This window comes from Poecilia latipinna, unplaced genomic scaffold (assembly GCF_001443285.1).
Source record: "Poecilia latipinna isolate Pla-1442-1.1 unplaced genomic scaffold, P_latipinna-1.0 Scaffold1261, whole genome shotgun sequence".
Lineage (NCBI taxonomy): Eukaryota > Metazoa > Chordata > Actinopteri > Cyprinodontiformes > Poeciliidae > Poecilia > Poecilia latipinna.
This window is the reverse complement of record NW_015113877.1, coordinates 54,371-73,794: the sequence shown is the minus strand read 5'-3', so window position 1 is coordinate 73,794 and position 19,424 is coordinate 54,371. Positions and strand designations below refer to the sequence as shown.

Here is a 19,424-nt window from a genome sequence, read left to right as displayed (position 1 = left end):
GATCCAGTTATTCAGAAATGTGAATAATGACATAAGAGCAGTAAAAGGGTGACTTGTATCAGAGAAAAGTTATCCCACTAACAAGCCTATACATGTGCTGCATATTTGTTGCTTGAATTGTGGGTTTGGGAGTCTCTTATTTTCCTCTTGTCCATATTTCACAGGTTCTCTGCGGGGTTCAAGTCAGCTGAGTTTTATGCTGGTTAAACCCAGAAACAATACTGAAGTCATCAAAGCAGATATCGCTAACTTAGTCAGTATGGGGAGCCACCAAGCCCTGCTGCAAAACTAAATGTAACATCTCCGTAATGCTTGTCAGCAGAAGGGCTCTAATGTTTCCTGGTAGGTGGCTGCTCTGACGCTGGACAACGGACTGTCACCAGAATACGACATGCCTCTGTCTGGGGAACCTTCATAATGGACTTCAGGCAACTTGGATTATGTGCGGCATGCTCAACTTTCTAATAATATGCTTGGATATAACACTCTGCACAGCTAGCTGCTTTAGTTAGGAACTTTTATGGCTTACCTTCCTTGTGGTGTGTGTCAGTGAGGGTCTGCTGGAGAACTGTTAGGTTAACAGTCTTACCCCATGGTTGTGAATGCAATAACTTTATATTTCTGTAGAAGCAATGCTTTTTTTTTTTTTTTTTTTTACTCGTCTCATGTTATATTCTCATATTCTGAACTTTGGGTTTTCATTAGCTGTATGCTGCAATCATCAAACATTAATAAATGCTTCCTGTGTGTAATAATTTCTATTCTACTGCATAGGAGTTTCAGTTTATTGAATTTGTGAACTAAATGAATGTTCCTCCTGAGATGCCTGGGCGTCATGGACGATCATGTGAGTTATGCGGGGCAGCTTACATGTAACTTCCATTGACTTTGACAATTTAAAATCAAATCCTGGAAAAAGAAGATTAAAACAAACCCTCATTAAGCAGCTGTAATGTCTTGAACAGTTTGAACAGATCAGGATGTGGAACAAAGAAACTCAGTTCTCTTTGTATTTCAAGCACACAGAAGATCCCTTCAACAAAACCCGCCGAGACAAACCAGAACAGCTGCTTCTATCTGCAGGTGAGCTCATTAAACAACACAGCATAGCTTCCCACCACAGGCCGTGTCTTCCTGCAAGGCTGTTTGTACAGTTGAGAATATGTATGTAGATGATTCACCGTAACAGGATATAACCCCCATCTGCCTTCATAAAGCTTTAACGGACATTGCTTCTAAGTTATTCATTGTTGGTGGTTTGCAGGCAGCCTGCAGTCAGACTTAGACTTTTGTGTTTATAATTGTGAGAAGTCTGAACATATGGCTACATCATAGGTCTCTTTAAAATGTGAAATTCATATTGATTCTTCGGGTAATCCTGCTGTAAGGCCAAAATCATGCTAGTTGATGAGGGCTGGCCTGTTATAACAGCAAATGTGTAATGAAAGCAAAACCTACCGTGGATCACAAATGTGTAGAGACTATTAGACTAAAAAAACAACTACTTTTACTACATATAATGTAAAATTGATGTGTACACGTCACATACGAATCCTTAGTTGAATTTTCCTGACATTTGTTCATTTGACTTTAAATAAAGTCAGTTAGCAGAAACATTATAGAAAGGGTGTCACGGTTGGTGTAGATGGAGATATTTTGTTTTTAATTAGGGTAAAAAAATTTTTATAAAATGACAAAAGTTTAGACACCCCTGGATTACAGAGAATAAAAAGGGATCTTATAGTACATGCAAGCCATTAAAACTGGGCTCCATCCAGAGGTGGCGTTATAACGCAACTTCTCAGTTGAGATTGTATCGTTGAGCCTAGACACCATTTACCTTTTTTTACCCTCTATATGCAACAAAAGTCATTATGGTCAATTTTAGTTTTATCACATTACAAATTAAGGTCTTAATGCATTATGCACGCTATAACCTTTTTTTATTTTTTTATTTTACATTTGCAATAACAGCTTCTTCGTCTCTGATTGGGTTTTCCAGCCTGTGTTTGTACAGGATTCATGTGCCTGTAAATGACTCATCAGGTTCAGCCAGTATTTTACTTTTGCTCTGGGTTTGAAGCGCATATTTTACTCCAAACCACTTCCCTCTACGGGTCATAAAATCTGACATGAAATAAGTTTTAAACAGGTACCTGACATATTTTTCCCCATTATGTCCATATCTATATTGAAAATGTTTATTGGACCAGTGTTGTATTCTAATATTAAATGTTTTCATTAGCTGCAAGCAGAAAATCATAACAGAAATAAAGGCTTGAAAACAGTGCAATGTATGCTTACATACGAGTTGAGTTACTTAAATAATGAACTTTTCAATAATATTCTAATCCGAGATGCATCTGTATGATTTAAGAAAATCCACAGTAAAATAAGCTGTGAAATTCATTATAGTTGTATATTAAACCAGCCTGAAATGAAAACTTCTTAGATAAAAATCACAAAAAGCACAGAACTGATGCATTCCTGAGAGTGTATGTAAAATTCTGAGCAAAACTTATTTTCAACATTGAAGATAATTGTCATTTATTGAACTGCATATAAATCACCTGTTTCATTCAGAACGTTTCTCCTTGAACAGGACAAACGCAATGTTATAAATGACATTAGCATTGGCTGGTGGCAACAGGCGTGTTTTTTTTTTTTTTTTCCTCCCACCAGTGATAGTACAGTGAAATTTACTACAATAGGAATGTCACTATATACACAGTAAAAAAGAAAAAAGTGGATATTTTGATATCAAAAAACGCTTCTTATTCAAATAACTGTCTTTTCCAATCATTTTAACGCCGTGTTTAGCTGCCACCGCGCTGAGCTTTCACGCAGCTGTGTGGAAGAGGGTGTAAAATCTGTCCATCTGGTACAAAAAAAACCTGATCACTTCTCACATCGACAGCCATTTAAGTGTCCTCTTTGTCTACTGGTTCTTCTTCTTCTTTGCTGGTTTGATAGCAGGAAGCTCCTCTTCCTCAACATCCTCTTCCTCCTCATCTTCGCCTTCCTCCTCATCCTGATCGGAGTCTTCATTCTGTGGGACTGAGAAAGAAAGGTAGAGACAGGATCAGAATTTAATAATGAGCCAACCAGTATTACTATCATTTTCCCAAGCGAATCCATTTCCAGCTACGTTGGCTCTCTGTGTATTTGAGTGAATTTCAAGTAAATAGTAAATAGTTCTAGCCCTAACCCAACATGGGGTGAAAACTAAAACACCGCAAATCACTCAAACACCACTGGTGGGGGGAATTTTTTTAACTGGTGAGAGTTGATGGGGCGAATGGACCAAGTTAAGAAGGCTCTGAAAGACTTTGGACCTGGGTGGAGTTTCACCTTTCAGTAGGATGAAGTCAAAGTTGAAATGGAATGGCTTAGCAGTGTTCAAATGGCCTAGTCAAAGCCTGGAACTAAATCTAACTGAGGAAGAACGTGGGGAAAATGTCCCTCTTTAGAATAAAAAAGAAAGAAAGAAAACAAACCTTAAAACCATGTGACCTTTAAAATTATGTCTTGCTTTGCATTTGTCCAAACAGCATATAAAATCCCAATTCAGCACATTCATATTTGTGTTTGTAACTTGACAAAATGTGAAAGTCTCCAAAGTGTGTGAATGGTTTCAGTAAGCAGACTGTATCAGAGTAAAAGTTACCGATAAGGTGCAGGCCGCTGACAGAAACTGGTCCTGTTCCAGCTTTGAGTCGTAGAGTCACTGGGGCTTTCAGCTCAAACTCTCCCAGACTCACCTAAAAAAATGTAGTAAGAAACAAAAAAAGTAAGTCAACTTCAGGACAGCTTCATCTTTAGAATGTTTGACTATGTGATTAACTCACCATGGGCAGACACTTGATGTGAAGGTTGGCTATGGGTACTGAGATTTTCTTTCCCAGATGGTTAATGGCTATTACCTCCACCACGTTGCTCTCCTCCTTGGCTCCCTCACCAAGGCAAATCTGAGGAAATAATAGTTATCTATCTGCATTTCTGCAACACAAATCTAAATTTAAAAAAAAAATCTACTAATGGGTTTGTAAAGTTGCAACATCGAGGCCAAAGACCTCGACAGACGTGACGTGGGCATAAAAGATTACAGTAAAAACTGAACATACGGTTCTAAGTTCCAGAAAGTGTTCGAGATCCTCTTCTTCATCTCCTTGGAAAGTGTAGAAGGGTACTTTAGAAGACAGCTCGCAGGCTGGAATTAAAATAAAACCATGAAATTTATATACAGCAGCATAACACGAGACATCATAGCATTCAAAAATCCACGTGTGCGCCGTCAGAGCAACATTTGAAACTGATTAAACTATCCTTACTGAACAAAAAGCTCTCCAACTTTGGCTCTGTGGTGCGTTGAAGGACCGAGGATTCCTCTTCAGTGAAAGACATTGTGTAGAAGCGTCAAAAGTTGTCTTAAATCCTAAATTTTTAAGATAAACCAACGCTCTGTGAAAAGGAGAGCGTCGCAAAGCAAGGGCGAAAGAGGTACGTCATATTTATGCGCCAGCTGATCAGATTTTTGTTTTGGTTCTCTTCACCAATCACCGTCAAGGAAATAAAATCACTCGCTAGTGCATTTTCTTTCTGATGTATATTTATTCCGCCTTTCTTTTGGATTTATTTTCGAAAGTGAAATATGTATGAACATCATAAAACAGCAAAAGCTCTTTGGAAAACAAAACAGCGGAAATTACTGGGGGTATATAGTATAACCGTAACAATAGTAAATAAATAAATAATAATAATAACGATAATAATAATAATAATGTTCAGGACAGTGCTTAAAATTCCTAGAAATCAATTTTGTTGCCACTTTTCTGAAATTAGTAACGTATCGTTAAGTAAGCTTGGTGTCAAGCGCCAAAATCTGATTCATTTTAATTCAGTACATTTAAATAATTTCCTCGTAATTTTTTGGGGAAAAAAATGCAAATTCCAAGAATATGAGTTGTACACTCGAAGTAGATATACTAATCTCTTATTGAGGGCACACCACAATAAGGTTTCATTGCTGCATTTGCTAATATCAGACCCTAACATCTAAGTCAGAAAATAATACAAACAAAAATAGTTTCTCAGCCTTTTGAAAAAGAAAAACTAAAAAAGAGAAAAGAGAATATCTGAAAAAAGTTAGATTGCTTTCTAATCAAAATTATCAATATAAAAATAAAACATGCAACTATTCAAGGCGGTATTAAATATTGTAATTCCTTACAACACAAACCTAAGTTTTGGGGTTGTAAAATTGGAATTTAAGCCCTTAAAATATAATTTGGTTATCACATTTCTGTTCAGATTAGGATTTCATCACAATTTAGTTAAAAATGAGAAATAAAAGAAAACCAAAACATTGATTACCTCAGTCTTTTAAAAAAAACTTATTAAAATAAATCTTTATAAAAAATTTTTACTTAAATTTTATTTTGTTGCAATATTTTCAGAATATAAACATGCAATCTTTAACCACAAATCACAAATAAGACACTAAAAAAAATTGACTAAATGTAGCTACAAAATATTTAGGTACGTAAAACTAAGCATCTCTGATCACCCTTTCAGTTTCGAGATGATAGATTGATGATTAAAAAAAAAATAGTGAAACAAAGACACAAACCAGGATCTTTATATGATTTATTAGTGTAATGTTATCTTACATAAAAATTTGTACAGAAATAAACGGTCACTTTAATGACTCCCATCCCCAAACCTGAACCGTCTGGTCTGAGGGATTTCTGCAGCTGGCAAAAAAAAAATAAAATAAAATAAAAATCACAAGCATCAAACTGTAAAATATCCTCTTGGAAGAGTCAAGAAACTAAAAACCAACTTCATTTGGAGAAGAGCAGGTTAACTAGTTTCATTCCTTGTTGACCAGTCGGACGGCTCTGTCTAACAAGGGGTTAACACTCTGCTTTCTTTCCACTAAGACAGAATGGAAGCAATCTTCAAAAATAATATACAAAAACATTTTTATACTTCACGAATGATATTTACAAACCATCTAAGCACAACACTTTTATGCATGTAGTTCAAAGTGGCATGCTTCTTCCTTTATGTAACATCGGAGGCGACTGTAACCAATGTCAGCCACAGCAAACCCAACACACCTCATGCACATTACGAATGTACAGGTTGGAAACGTCACATTGACAGGCAGCTACGAGACAGCAACCGCTGATCTTCATTTAACCAACGGAACTCGCCTGTTATTAGCCAAAGTGCTTCACTAAAAAGGAAAATGAAAAAAAATATACATTTGCAGAAACAAATGGAAATGAGTCGGAACAGGAAACGATCAACATACGGGCAAGAAAAAGGCCGACAGTAATTTAGCTACAGAGTCTTAAAGCTGCAGCTGAAACATGTGGAACCACCAACAGAGGCTCGTCTGAGAATACATTCATTTGAATGAAAATGTGAGAAATCAGAGGTTAATGTAAAGCACTGAGTAAATAACTTAAAAGTGTACAACAAACAGTTTAACTACAGTAGAAGTGAAGTATTTTTAACCAATGCACCTAAACCCAAAGGCTACTGAAACTTAAAATATTTTGGTCCCAATGATGCATTTTAATTTTTTTAAAAAAAAAAAAAAAAAAAAAAGGGTAATCAAATAGATATTCTACTGCAATTAGGAAGAAACTCAATGCACATAGCTTAATAATCTCTAGAAAAGCATAAGCAAATTAAATGTACAAAAAAAAAAAAACATCTGAGAAAAATAATGGAAAGCAAGCCCCAGAAGATGCTACAGACTTTAAAATTATATGAATAATCAAATACAAAGATCTAATGAGTAATTGCTGGAGGGGAGTGATGCAAAGAAAAACAACAAAAAAGTAGCAAACATGTAGAAGCTTTTCTATCGCTTAGCAAATGTTAACAGCTACTTGAGCAAAAATTCAAAGAACCCCTTGGCTAATTTTCATCAACACCCTCTTTGATGTTCAGGTTTTCATCTCCCAGTGTATCATGTAGAAAAAAAAAATTAACACAAAACATTCTTTCAGCACCTCTTTTCCCGTTTGACGTCCAACTCCCTTCTTTATTGTGTAATTACAAAAAAATAGGCTGAAAACAGCAGGCTGAAGGTTGTACAACAGCCCAAGTTAGGAGCCACCTTTTTCTCATAGCTGCAGCTGTTCACAGTCATCTCCTTTTTCAGAGGGATGATGAATGGAGGGATGGATGTAGTGGCAAGTCTTGGGGTCCTACAAGAACAATCCTAGGGGAAACGCTTGATGTTACTACCTGGGAGTGACTAGAGACCTCTTATTGGATGTTACAGCTCTTGATCTGCCAAATCCAGCTACACCCATTAAGGGCGGATCATGGTTTCTCTGTGCGATTCTTGTGCTCGTTTTACACAAAAATCCAAAAATCACAGCACATCCTGGGGTGAGCCTGAATTTAATGGCAGTATAAAAATAACCATAGTTTTATCCAACATGAAGGTACCAAAAACGCTTAAGGTGTGTTGACTCGATCTCGCTCTGTCGCCGTGCGTTTCTTCAAAGGCTGCGTCCCATAATGATGACGTCTTTGGGAAAGCCATCCATTTTGGCCACTTCAAAACATCCCAGCTTGCTGTAGAACTCCAACATTCGTTTATCAGTCTGACGAACTTTACAGAAAGCACCATGGGAACCTAAGAGGAAGAAGAAAAAACTAATCGTGACGACCACAGATTTTGATGATGATAGAAATGTATTTAAACAGATCAAAGATGAGTAAGCAAAGTGGAAGAAATAATGGTTTTCAAAAAATATTAAAAGTGTGGCATGGATTTGTATTCAACCAGTCTGAGTCAGTATTTTGTAGAACCAAAGTGATTTTGGGGAACGTCTCTACCAACTCTGCCCACCTTGAGCCTGAAACTGAATCAGACCGAGTGGCTGAACTTGAGCTATTTGGCCTAAAATTAAGTTTTATAATTACAGACATAACATAACTCAACACACGTGCTGCTCATTTTGACCCTGTGAATTCTTACACTACACTGAAAAACATACAGGCAGGCCAACCTTTGGGATAGCTGCTACTTACCATTGGCCTTAAGAGAAGATAACAGACATCCCATCATGCTTTTGGCCACACTGGGGTCAGTGACTTTGGCATGAATGTCCACCTTGATGAGAGATGGGAAATTGGACAGGAAAGAGTCCGGTAGACCCTCCTCCTCCTCATGAAAACTCAGAATCATCTTCTGCAGAAATGAAAAGTAGACCACCACGCAATATAGTCAATAACAGGAGACACTGTGCTGCAGAATGCCAATCCAGACGAAGCGAGATCGTACCTCGGCATCAGAAAGATCCTTTTCACAGTCTGGTTTGTGGTATTTCTCCTGCATGAAGGGAATCCAGCTCAACTTGCACTTCTTGATGAAAGGCTTCACATCTACAGTGCCGAGAGCGTAACCGCAGATCCCCTCGTCATCTTCCAGCACGAACCCATAGTCCGAGCTCACCGTCAGCAGTCCTCCAACTAGCCTGCAGTCAAATGCTTGGTCACTCACAACTACTTGACTGTAGGTGTCAGTCAAGGAGTTGATGAAAACTTTCGTCTTGATGTTTTACCTGTCCCCAATGAGGTCCGGTTCCCCCTCAGCGAATGGCTCATCTTCCATCCCTTCGCAGTACATTTCCTTACAGATTTTATAAACCGCAGCCTGAAAGAGAAGCAGACACAGCGATCACTGAAGTTTTACGCTCTCAGAGGAAGCCGGCTAATTGCTACTCGAGCTAATGATTATTTCAGTAATCTTTATTCAAGCTATTATTCCGATGACTGAGTAATTAGCTCGCTTAGTCATCTGATTGCCGTTTGTTGGCACATTCTGCAGTTTTTTCATTTGACCGCTTAAGTTTATTTTATGCAATATGAAATGCATTTAAACAATGTGCCTTTTAAATAAAATAAACATTTTATCATCTAAAGCAAAGTATTTTTTGTACAGTTTTGTCTTAATGACTACTCTGAGGGTGTTGTTCTTCCAGTCAATGGCATGTTTTAGAGTCTGAATGCTCCAGTTAATGATTATTTGATTACTAAACTAGTTATTTTTCCAATAATCAATTAGCTGTAAAAATAAGGAAATCAAATTCCACCGTTATCCAAACTGTTCGGCACCCTGAAGTCATCTGTTAATTTTTTTTTCCAACAATTGATTAGTTTTGACCAATCGTTCCCATTTCACCAGGACAGCAGTAGCTTACAGATTGCTGAGCAAATCGCTACAGAAATGTGGCACACCAAAGTACGGCTTCAATCAAAGGGACATTACCTCGTCTTTGGGATAGTAGGGCCTTATGGTATAGATTTTGGAGGTTGGCAAAGAAGGTGGAGGCTGGTAGAAAAGATCGTTTGCCCCATCTATTGGCAACAATCTCTGTGGGTATCAAAACAAAGAGGTTCAGTCTAACAGAGAACAGGCAGTCTGTTGCTTCGGCTGACTGCCTAACTGTGTATTTGCCAAGTCGTGCCACTGTCAGCCCAAAACGTACCATAAAAGAAAGCGAAGGACTTTGAAAGTTAAGATTAATCAATGACCCAGAGTTCCTTGTTGGTCTGACAGTGGACAACTAGAGCAAACACCAAATTTTTTTTTTTTTCTAACTTTTTCCTTGGCGCAGAGAAAAACACGTGTTTGCAAACACAGTGAAGTGAGGGTTTCGTTTTGGTCTGACTAAGGCTTTACTGGCTGAAGGAGATGCTCCTTTCCCTTTGGTAAGGCATCGCAATATTACGCTTGCGCAGGGCCCTCCTGTTGAGAAAAATAATGATGCTGGCGCAGAAATGCGGAGAACTCCAAGAAAAAAATACCAGAGGGGTGGAAATCAAATAAGAGTCCTTTTGCTCGACGGCATACCAAATGGAAGTGGTGTTTTAGAGAGGAGGCTGGTGTGTTTAATCTTGGAGTTCTCCCTTTGCACAGATGCTTGCGTACTCGCTTGCGCTGCGATGCTTTGTGCGCGTGCGCTTGCAAACACAGGGGTGTTTTTTTTATCTATAATTTTTTTTGCGCTGTGCTTTCCTGCAAAGAAACGTCATGTCATGAAAATAAAACCTAGCCATGCTCGCTTGCGCCGCTTGCGCCAGGGAAAAACAGCATCTCCTTTGGCAGCTGCTGAAAGAAACTAAGAGACGTCAACCACAAAACGCCACGTCAAAAACAATTTGAACGGCTTTAGGTTCTTTTATGAAAACGGGGGAAAATTGCCATTCCACCCGTAGAGTTTGACAACACTCCAAAGTCAAAAACCTGGATGTTACAGGATTAGTTTGTTACAATCAGCTCACCTTTGACAGACCAAACCTCATCATACCTGCGCACATTTACCATCGTCTTCCACAGCACTGTTTTTTTTTTTTTTTTTTTTTTGCCTTTTTTTCGGGGCTTTAGAACCCTGGAACTCTCCTGCTAGACCTCCCCTAAAGGCCCAGGACTCTTGTTCTCCTTTAGGGAATTGTGCTGAGGACTGACTACGACACCCTGTTAGGAGCAGAGCCAAGCGGACATTGTTACCACAGGATGGGGCTCTGATACAGATGAAAGGAGTGGGGAATGAAGGGGGTAATATGTAATATAAATTATAATATTTTTTTAATCATTAAAACATAAAATGGAATAAATTAGTGGTGCATAAAAATACTTCAATGACGTGATGGGGCTCAGGCATCTAAATCTCATGTTTGTGGAATTATGGTGAAAACTCAAATGCAAGATTATGTGTTTAGCAATAAAATTAACCAGCTACAAATCTCAGTCTGCAGGTTATCTTAATCTCCTCCAACCTTTGTTGTGTGAAAAGGAAAGGTACTCCTCCTGCTGATGGAACAATGCTGACCAACAGTGGGATAAACTATTCTGTCTAAGGCTCACAACAGAAAGCTTTAGCTGCCATCACCCCACTGATCTTAGCACCCCGTGTGAAGTCACATTCTCGTTTTATCTGCCTTGTCACATGACGGGGGGAGGGAGAGGGAGGCACGAGTCATTAAAAACCAGGAAGACTGAAGTCAGCACACTCCCAGACTTAAAGGGCCTCTCAGTTTGATATTAAAAGCCACAGATAAAACAACTCAGTCAAAAAAAAAAAGAAGAGGAAAACAAAAAAAGAAGACGATAAAAATAAAAAATAACTACGAGGTCAAAACACAGTAGAGAAAACGTATGTCTAAAGCACGCACGGCTCTTTGACAGATTGAATAAAACGGCAGCTAACGAAGTCTGAACCTGGTTGACAAGAAGCCCTGTCATGTGACCAGCCAAATGCAGCGCGCGTGCAGGACGCCTAACCCTGCTTTACACGTGAACCTCACACTGATCAAAACAATGTCCTGGGAAGAGCTGACAGCACAGCATGCAGATGCACCCGCAAGAAGGAACTCTGAACTGAACATTACTTATTTGTTTTTAAGAAAAAAATAAAATAAAATAAAGCTCAATCTCTGTGGATTTACCTCCACCTGGATCAGCTGGATGTAAACAAGAAGCAGGAGTGGCTGCTTGTTTTTAATCCAGCTGCTGTGGATGTGAGCTTATGCATTTGATGTTGAGGCCAAAACTCAAGTTCCTCTGGGCAGGTGCATCAGGCTGGTCTGAGAGTTTATTTAGGCCTACTGACAGAAACAAAAAACAAGTTAGGAAGATGCCGCTAAAGAGAGAAATTTTTGAAGTTAACCACTGGAATTCAAGCTTAAAAATCGCTGCGCAGGATGTGACTTCATCCGGAGGGTTGTTTCCTTTCCTCCAATTCAATCGTTTTACATAAATTTGGTTTGAGAAATTTTTTTTTTTTTTTTTAATTACATAGATCAAATTCAAACATGAACAAAGGAAAGAGACAACGCCTGCATTGTGCATACATCGGCCACTGTCGATCCAATAGCAGTAGAAACTTGTACTGTGGATTCTTCCATCTGTACATAGTGAAGGGAGAAAACAGTAGAAAATAGTTATTAGTAGGTGTTCTTAGTACAACATTTAGGGAGATTGCGACTAAGTGCCGGCTGCAAGGCTTTAACGAAGGGAAATTCATGTGAACTGATGAGACAACTTGTGTATGGTCACAAACAAACAGCGTTAAGAAACTGCGCAACACGGCAGCAGATAAAAATGTAATTAAAATACGGAGACCGATTTTCTCAGCGTCTCTGGCTTATGGAAAAATATGTCCATTTTAGGTAAAGTCAGACGTGTAGCGCGTGAAGTGAAGCCTTTTTCCAGAGCAGGTTTTGCTGCCTGCTGTGTTCTGTTGGCCGAGATCCCAGCTTTACAAAGTAGCTGAACGGGGAAGAAACCTGTGAATGAAACTGGGTTACAGGAAGTAACCTACAGGCCATGCTGGTGCTTCAGGGTAATCAATGCAACTCTGAAAGAATGAGACATCGTTCCAATAGTGGATGCCACTCAAACTGTATCCAGTGTTTAAGCGCACACAAGTGCGAAGAGGAGACCACCTCCTTTCTTTTAAGGGTAGACAATAAAGATCAGGCATGAGGCGGTTTGTTGCTACGACGGCTTTTCAGTGCTGCGAAAAATTATAGCCTGTATACTCAGATTTCTCCCAGAGCAATGCAGTGCCGACCCTCCCCCACCTATTCCTGATATCACCAGCTGGGCTAGAGAACTACAAAACCTCTCGCTCATTTACAGGAAAGACAAACTCATCTGCTTGGAAATATTTCTAATTTAAAAAAAAAAAAAAAGCGTGGACAGTGAATGTGTTCAACTAAAGGAGGACCTTTAGTTTTCATTAAAATGCCACTGATTAAGAACTACATTTGGCAAGCTACAAGCAGCATTTCTTCTCCACCTAAGCAGATTATTAATTATATAGCTAATTTGTGTTGTACTAGTGCTATTCCACAAATAAAAAAAACCCAAACAAAAGCAAAACCAAACATTTCAGGTTAGTAAACATCTACGTTATACTACTTTTAGCTGGTGTTCTGATTTTACAGATATTCTAACAATAGGTTACATTTTTTTTTTTTTTAGCAGGACTGATTATTGATTTTCTGCATTTTAATGCAAGTTTCAGTATTTTTACTGCGAGCATCTCATACCGGCCCATGCCTAATACAGACTGCGGTAACAAATCAGGTGACAATCATCATCCATCTAGCGGCCTCGTCTCTGAGGCAATTTTGCAAAAATATTTTCAGCAATGTTTCAAATACTTTCAGCTAAAACACTTCAGATATGTTTGAGTTTATTTTTCTCTATGCACCAGAATGGCCTTCAACAGTGAGTCAGTCAACTTGCTCTCCAAGCTCGCGTGCGCGCCAGGGCATGAAACAAGGCAGGGTGGGGGGGGATAGGGATTTCCCCTATGCCCGTCCCCACAGACAGAAATGGAGGCAAGTGTGTCTGAGTGGGAATGTAGCAGTGATGTTACTGGACACACAGCAAGCAGCAGTAACCCTGGAGTGGCATTATCTATGCTGGATATCGGAAATGTTGGACCTTTTTGTTGGATAAACAGGGAGGCTGCTAGCAGTGCAAGCGGCATTCAGTCTGACGTAAAAACATGTAAATTACAGAAAGCAATCAACATGTGTGCAAAAGGAGGCATTTCCTTGATGCATTCTGCTTCGTCTGTGCAAAACTGATCTATGATTGCTTATAGTACTAACTTCAGATTATTGTCATGAACACATGTTTTGTGAAGATGCTAAAATGTTAACATTTAAATAAACCTCACTTATTAAATCTATGCACCTAATCAATAACTGATCTCTTTGCTCCATTAAATCTAATTTTCTGAAAGTTTCTTTTAACAAATATGTGTTTGTGTATACATATTAGACGCCAAGCTACTTTTTTTTTTTTTTTTTTGCCAAGACGAAGAGGCCCCAAAGCTCCTCAATACGTACCGAGCCACAGGACAAAAGACTTGACCATAGACATGATGCTCTTGATGTCCCAGATGTAGGGGTAGAGGTCAAACAGGATGGTGCGGTTGGCTGTGTTGGACAGCCGTGTGAACATGTGGATGACGGAGCAGCACATGTCTTGAAACTTCTCCGCCCGCAGCTGCCATTCAGCCACCTGAACGTAAAGATCCGGAAAGATAATAAATACTTGTTGTTGAGCATAAGGGGTTCATTGATGCTCGATCTGGGATGTGAAATCGCAGCTCAATTAATTGGCCCCTCTTCCTTAGGCAGCTGTTAAATACCAATAGGTTTTATGAACAGAATCAATCTGCCTGCTTTGATCTGGAGATGAATTAAACCGGCTTGTCTTTTGTTATTTTTTTATTTTTTTTGTGTGTGTTTGAACTCAACTGTACTGAATTCATTTTGTGAAAACTACAGCATAAATCTTAAGATTTCTTGTTTCAACTTTTTCCACAGAAAAAATATGATTTTGGTTTAATATACGAGAGTGAAACCTGTCTTCAAATGTAGCTTAAATAATTAAAGGGTTGATGGAACATCGTTCTGTTGTTTATACCTGTGTTTTTCCACTGTAACGAAATGTCATTACACAAAAGTAACAGGTGACTTCATATGAGGGGAGCCGTTTGAACAAACAAGAATGGCTCAACACTGTGCAAGCATCCAGTTTACCATCACACCAACACCACCCAATGGACACTGAGGGTAGTACACATCCGCCATTTTGTTTTCAACTCCATTACCAGCTGGTTTAGTTAATAATGCACCGCAGCTCTCACACAGACGTCTCTCTCTTCAGAAAAAGCCTCACCTTTTCACTTTCTTTTCTCTTGCAGTTGACGCTGACGACGCTGCTGTTGGCTCTCAGCCAGTTGAACTCCTTTAACATCTGTGTGGCTTTAGGTCCGTGTTCGTAAGGCAGGTAGAAGAGCTCAGCCAGGAGACACAGGTCCTCCAGCGTCGGAGGCTCTGGTGTGAACAGAGGCTTCTCGTCGGGGCCGGGCACATACAGATCCTGATGATTTAAAAACACACACACACACAAAAAAAAAGCAAAATCTGAATTTAGAGGTTTATTCTATAATACTTTTGTCTTAAGCTTCAAATATAAAGAATCTTAGTACCTGTTTGAGTTGATCATCCGTCTGCATAGGAGCAATATCGCTCCCAGAATCCTCCTGGATCGACTCTTCTGGGGACTTGGACTCTGCCAGACTCTCCTTGTCTGTATCCATGGGCTTGAGGTCCTCGGCCATTTTGTCAGCCAAGATGGGAGCGACGTCTTTCTCTTCCGGGTCGGCTTCTGCCTCTGGCTCGTCCAGCTTCTCCACCACCATCTCCATTGGCTCCTCATCTGAATCCTTCTTTTCCACGTCCACCTGCATTGGCACAGTAAATTATATATATATATATATATATATTTTTTGAAAAGCAACTGAAAACAGTTTTAATGAGACGGGTGCAGGGATGAGAAATGATACAGTATTATTTCATAATACAAACAACTCTGTTCATCATCTGTTCACATGAATAATTGTTAGATTTAACTATACAACTATTTAAATCTCACCTCTTCTACCTCTTCAGCCGTTTTTACCAGGGCATGTGGGAGGGGATCGAGGAGGAGGGGGGGCATTGCAGGGGACATGATGGGCTGCTGGAAAACAGTAGTGACTGACGTGGAGGAGCAAAGGGACGGAGCTGTCATGGAAGATACATCAATGGCCGTGCTTTTGGCACCACTCTGAGGCACCTGTCGGCCTGAAGGAGCACAGGGTTAATCCACTGGGTTTTCACTTAAAAAAAAAAGGCGCCTAAAATATTCATTGGGATTGCTCTTACTGTTGTATTGGAGAGGCACACTGAATTCTGCAAGCCACTCTGTCAGAGCGAGCTTTAAAGCGAGCTGTGGGCTGTAGAGCATGTCCGTCTCCAGCTCCTCATCGCTGCCTTCGTTCTCAAGCTTGATCTGGATGGACACAGTGCTGTCCTCGCCGTCAGCTGGTCCAGAGAGACGCAAATTAATAACTTACAAGCATTATTATGCTGCATTATCACCATTTCGTATTGGTAAAGAGTTCGCACAGAAGTTTTATTTAACTTCAAAACAATTCCCATGTGTGAGGAAAAGACAAAAAAGGTTTTCATTTTCTGTGGACCTGTCTGAGAGATAATGAAAGCGGGAGGATGGGAGACCCTAAGCAAACTTCAGATTATTCAAAGCAAATTTCTTCTACTTCCAAAATACCTCAAGTAGAAATCATTTTTAGGATCTAAACCAAACCTGTTTAAGAGCAACGGTTACCAGGGCCTTAGGTGTCCAAATTAGCATGTTTTCTTTGGCACATTTAATAGGATTACCTAATCCTGTTTTGCAGACTTCAGAATAATTCTAGAAAAATTCTAAGCATTTGTACACTCATCCAAACTTGTAAAATAGAGAGAAATGTAACCTTTTCAAAGCTGCATAGCATCTCTCAGTGTAATGTTTTTCATGCTGAGATTGCTGCTTTGGCTCATACTTACTCATGACCACATCTTTGCGAACCCCGTTCATGTTAGACTTGTACCAGGTGGCCAAAGTGTGAATGGCGACAAAATTGGATTCGAACTCGCAGTTGGGGTTGGTGAGGACTCCCTTCAGCCGGGGGATGAGCTCAGTGGAGCGGCCCTTGTACGGACCTAAAAACAGCCTCTTCTGGTCGTAGTCATTGGCATGAAAATTGTCCCAAATAACAGGGGCTCTTCTCAGGATCTTTGACACCTCTTCAATGGACTCCACTGGGATGTCTTTAGAAACCACTTTGGGCCCTGCGGATAGTACAGCATATTAAAAATAGTCAATATTATTCCGCAGCTATAACACCAATGAGATTTAGCTGAACCAATGGAATGATGCTCATATGAAAGGACACTTTTACACTCACCTGTCCACAGCACATCAATGCTAGGCAGGAGTTTCTCTCCAACTGTGCGGAGGTAAGGGGATTGCGAGACACTTGGGTAGCAGAATGTTCCACAGTACTCTGCGTTTCAGCAAAGAAGAAAATAATTCAATGAATGACAATACAGGCATTGAGAACTGTGTAAAATTGGGAAGAAAGATGGAGTACCTGTGGGGCAAAACAAGAAGGTTTCAGGCTCTCCCAGGTACTGGTAGATTTCATTAGTTATAGAAACCTGAGCATGAGCAAAAGAGCTGAATACTTCTTTGTCAGCAGGGCACATGTTGTGGTCAATATCGTCAAAAAGTAAGGCAAAGGATTTGCAGCCAAAATGAGTAACCTGAGCGGGGGGGAAAGAAAAGATGGCAGGGAATTAAAAACAAAGAAGTGAATTTGTAGTACATTAGGAATGTGCCCATGATTAAGGTTTTATTCCAGTGTTAAAATGTTTCAATACCTGATCAAGTTTTCTTTTAAGTGCAGAAACCTCTTTCTGATTAGAGAAAGTTATGTCTAATCCAGGGGAAATGGCATATATAAACTCTATCCCATGCTCCTTGGCGGCACTAACTAAAGTCATGAGTTGTTCTGCAAAACGGATGAGATAAAAAAAGAAAAAATACACACAATTAACAACTATGATTCGTGTTTCTTAAGCACCACATCTTATGGAGAAATTTAGTCAAAAATATTCACCTGCTTCTTCCACTGAATACAGTTCTCTCCAGAACATTCTGTGCTTGTAGTCGTCTTTGGGTGCATAAAGATACGTGTTCAGCCCCCACTTCTGTTGCCTGTGTAATTTGGTAATGTAGAACAGTCATTGTCATAATCCAAAATAACCTGATATTATTTTATTGACACCTTTAATTAGAAGAATGCACATTACCTTCTGAACAGCTCTTTTCTCTGTTCCATAGTCCATGGACGCCCGTAAAAGCCTACATAGAGAAAACGTATAATGAATTTCAATGCAGTCTTCTTTCCATTCCAAGTCACATTAGCAGCATATTTTGACTTCCAAGGCTACCATATTAAAGAACCTACCCCTCAGATATGAATTATAGCTGGAAAGGACATTAAAGCTGCATGCACACATGCTAATTTTGGATTCCCATTTGATCGTATTTTACTAGACTATTTTACAACCTTTTGGCATTCTCAAATCTATAATATCTTGAAATGATAAGTCTGGACTGGACTACCTAAATTAATGTAGAGGCAAAAAAAGAGGTCAAGGGCAAAACCAATCTTTAGATGATCTGTGATCATCTAAAAGCCAAAAAAAGCTGTCCAAATGCCCCCATTTTATGAGTTGGGGAGAGGAAGAGGGGGGCGACATAAGCTTTCATGGGCCAAATGAAAGACAAAGGAGCAAACCTGAATGCAACTCGACCTACAATATCTCTCATTTCCCATGAATCACGATTTTATCTTGTAGATGATAAATGATTAAATTTGGAATATCTGTCTTTTTTACTGCATTCTTTTTTTTCAATAAGCGATCAATTTAGATTCCAGAGCTTTCCAGACTGAGCTGAAACCCTGCATGGTGAGGATGCATTTGGTGCAAGCAAAGAAAAAAAAAAAAAAACATTCAACACACTGTACGTTACTGTCACATTCACAGTCTCGCCAAAATGTAATCCACCTGCCTCCGGGAACACATCATTGTTATAATGATAAATTACAAAGAGCATCTTATCACTGCAGCATTTCTACGTTCAATCTCTCACCGTTTACAGATAATTAAAAAAAATCAATTTAATATAGAGTGAATTTTTATATTTAGTCATTACCTTCAACTACACCACTAATGAATTTTCTGTGGCCCGTCGTTTCCACTACGATGCTGGAGTCCGCCACTGGGCCCGGGGCCTCCACACAAGCCTCTCCAGAGACTGGGCTGGGGCTCGGCTCAACATCTAACGGAGGAGTGTCTAAAGTCTTGTCCTTTTGAACCATCGTACAAGGGTTTCCTTGACACAATCACAAAATCCGGAGGAAAAAAACAAAACAAAAAACAGGCGGCAAACCAAATGCAGGTTTTTTTTTAGTTTTTTTTTTTAGCACAAACAAGCACCCCAAAGGAAATACACCGCGTCACTCTCCGTGTAACGTCGGCAAAGCTCACGGTGTTAGCGATTATATTCTTCAGTAAAATTCAAAACTTGCTTTCGCAAAATGTTCTAAAACTGTTATCAGGCCACAAAGAATACTATGCATGTGGACAAATTCATAAAGTAAGAAAAACCGTCGTCCGTCTGTATCCGACCATCCTCTTCGCTTTATGATCAAATTTAACCTACTTTTCCTTGGTTCTTCCTGTTTACACCGAGTGCGCATGCTCACGAGACTAGCTCAAACCAGTCAGAACCGGATCTAGGTGACAAAACAGAGCAAAGCTTTCAGGAGAGCACCTTCTCTGCAGACGCCATTGTAACTGAAGACCACCATTTCTTTCTACATATTTACATAATTAGATTTAAAAGATAGATAAAATATATATGCTTTAGATATCCAATATAAATATATATATAATTTGTTATATTT

General features: G+C 39.4%; 2 protein-coding genes across 3 annotated transcripts; both read right to left on the bottom strand.

Moving 5' to 3' along the window:
• Positions 1-2,396: 2,396 nt before the first annotated feature.
• Positions 2,397-4,511, bottom strand: npm3 (nucleophosmin/nucleoplasmin, 3). Its single transcript, XM_015054579.1, has 5 exons — positions 4,332-4,511; positions 4,125-4,210; positions 3,849-3,968; positions 3,668-3,761; positions 2,397-3,057 (listed from the first exon to the last, which is right to left on the bottom strand). The coding sequence occupies exons 1-5, from the start codon at positions 4,402-4,404 to the stop codon at positions 2,939-2,941; spliced, it is 492 nt and encodes a 163-aa protein (XP_014910065.1). The 5' UTR covers positions 4,405-4,511; the 3' UTR covers positions 2,397-2,938.
• A 2,436-nt stretch (positions 4,512-6,947) lies between these two features.
• Positions 6,948-19,190, bottom strand: oga (O-GlcNAcase). 2 transcript variants are annotated; one of them, XM_015054559.1, is made up of 19 exons: positions 18,671-19,190; positions 17,761-17,812; positions 17,568-17,665; positions 17,329-17,459; positions 17,040-17,211; positions 16,854-16,952; positions 16,453-16,737; positions 15,769-15,927; positions 15,497-15,687; positions 15,051-15,305; positions 14,738-14,941; positions 13,900-14,074; positions 11,887-11,940; positions 10,425-10,510; positions 9,302-9,406; positions 8,595-8,686; positions 8,315-8,507; positions 8,062-8,221; positions 6,948-7,663 (listed from the first exon to the last, which is right to left on the bottom strand). In XM_015054559.1, the coding sequence occupies exons 1-19, from the start codon at positions 18,834-18,836 to the stop codon at positions 7,527-7,529; spliced, it is 2,814 nt and encodes a 937-aa protein (XP_014910045.1). In that variant the 5' UTR covers positions 18,837-19,190; the 3' UTR covers positions 6,948-7,526. The 2 variants fall into 2 exon arrangements, with proteins under 2 accessions (XP_014910045.1, XP_014910047.1); XM_015054561.1 differs by lacking the exon at positions 11,887-11,940 and having other exon boundaries at positions 18,671-19,189.
• Positions 19,191-19,424: the final 234 nt, after the last annotated feature.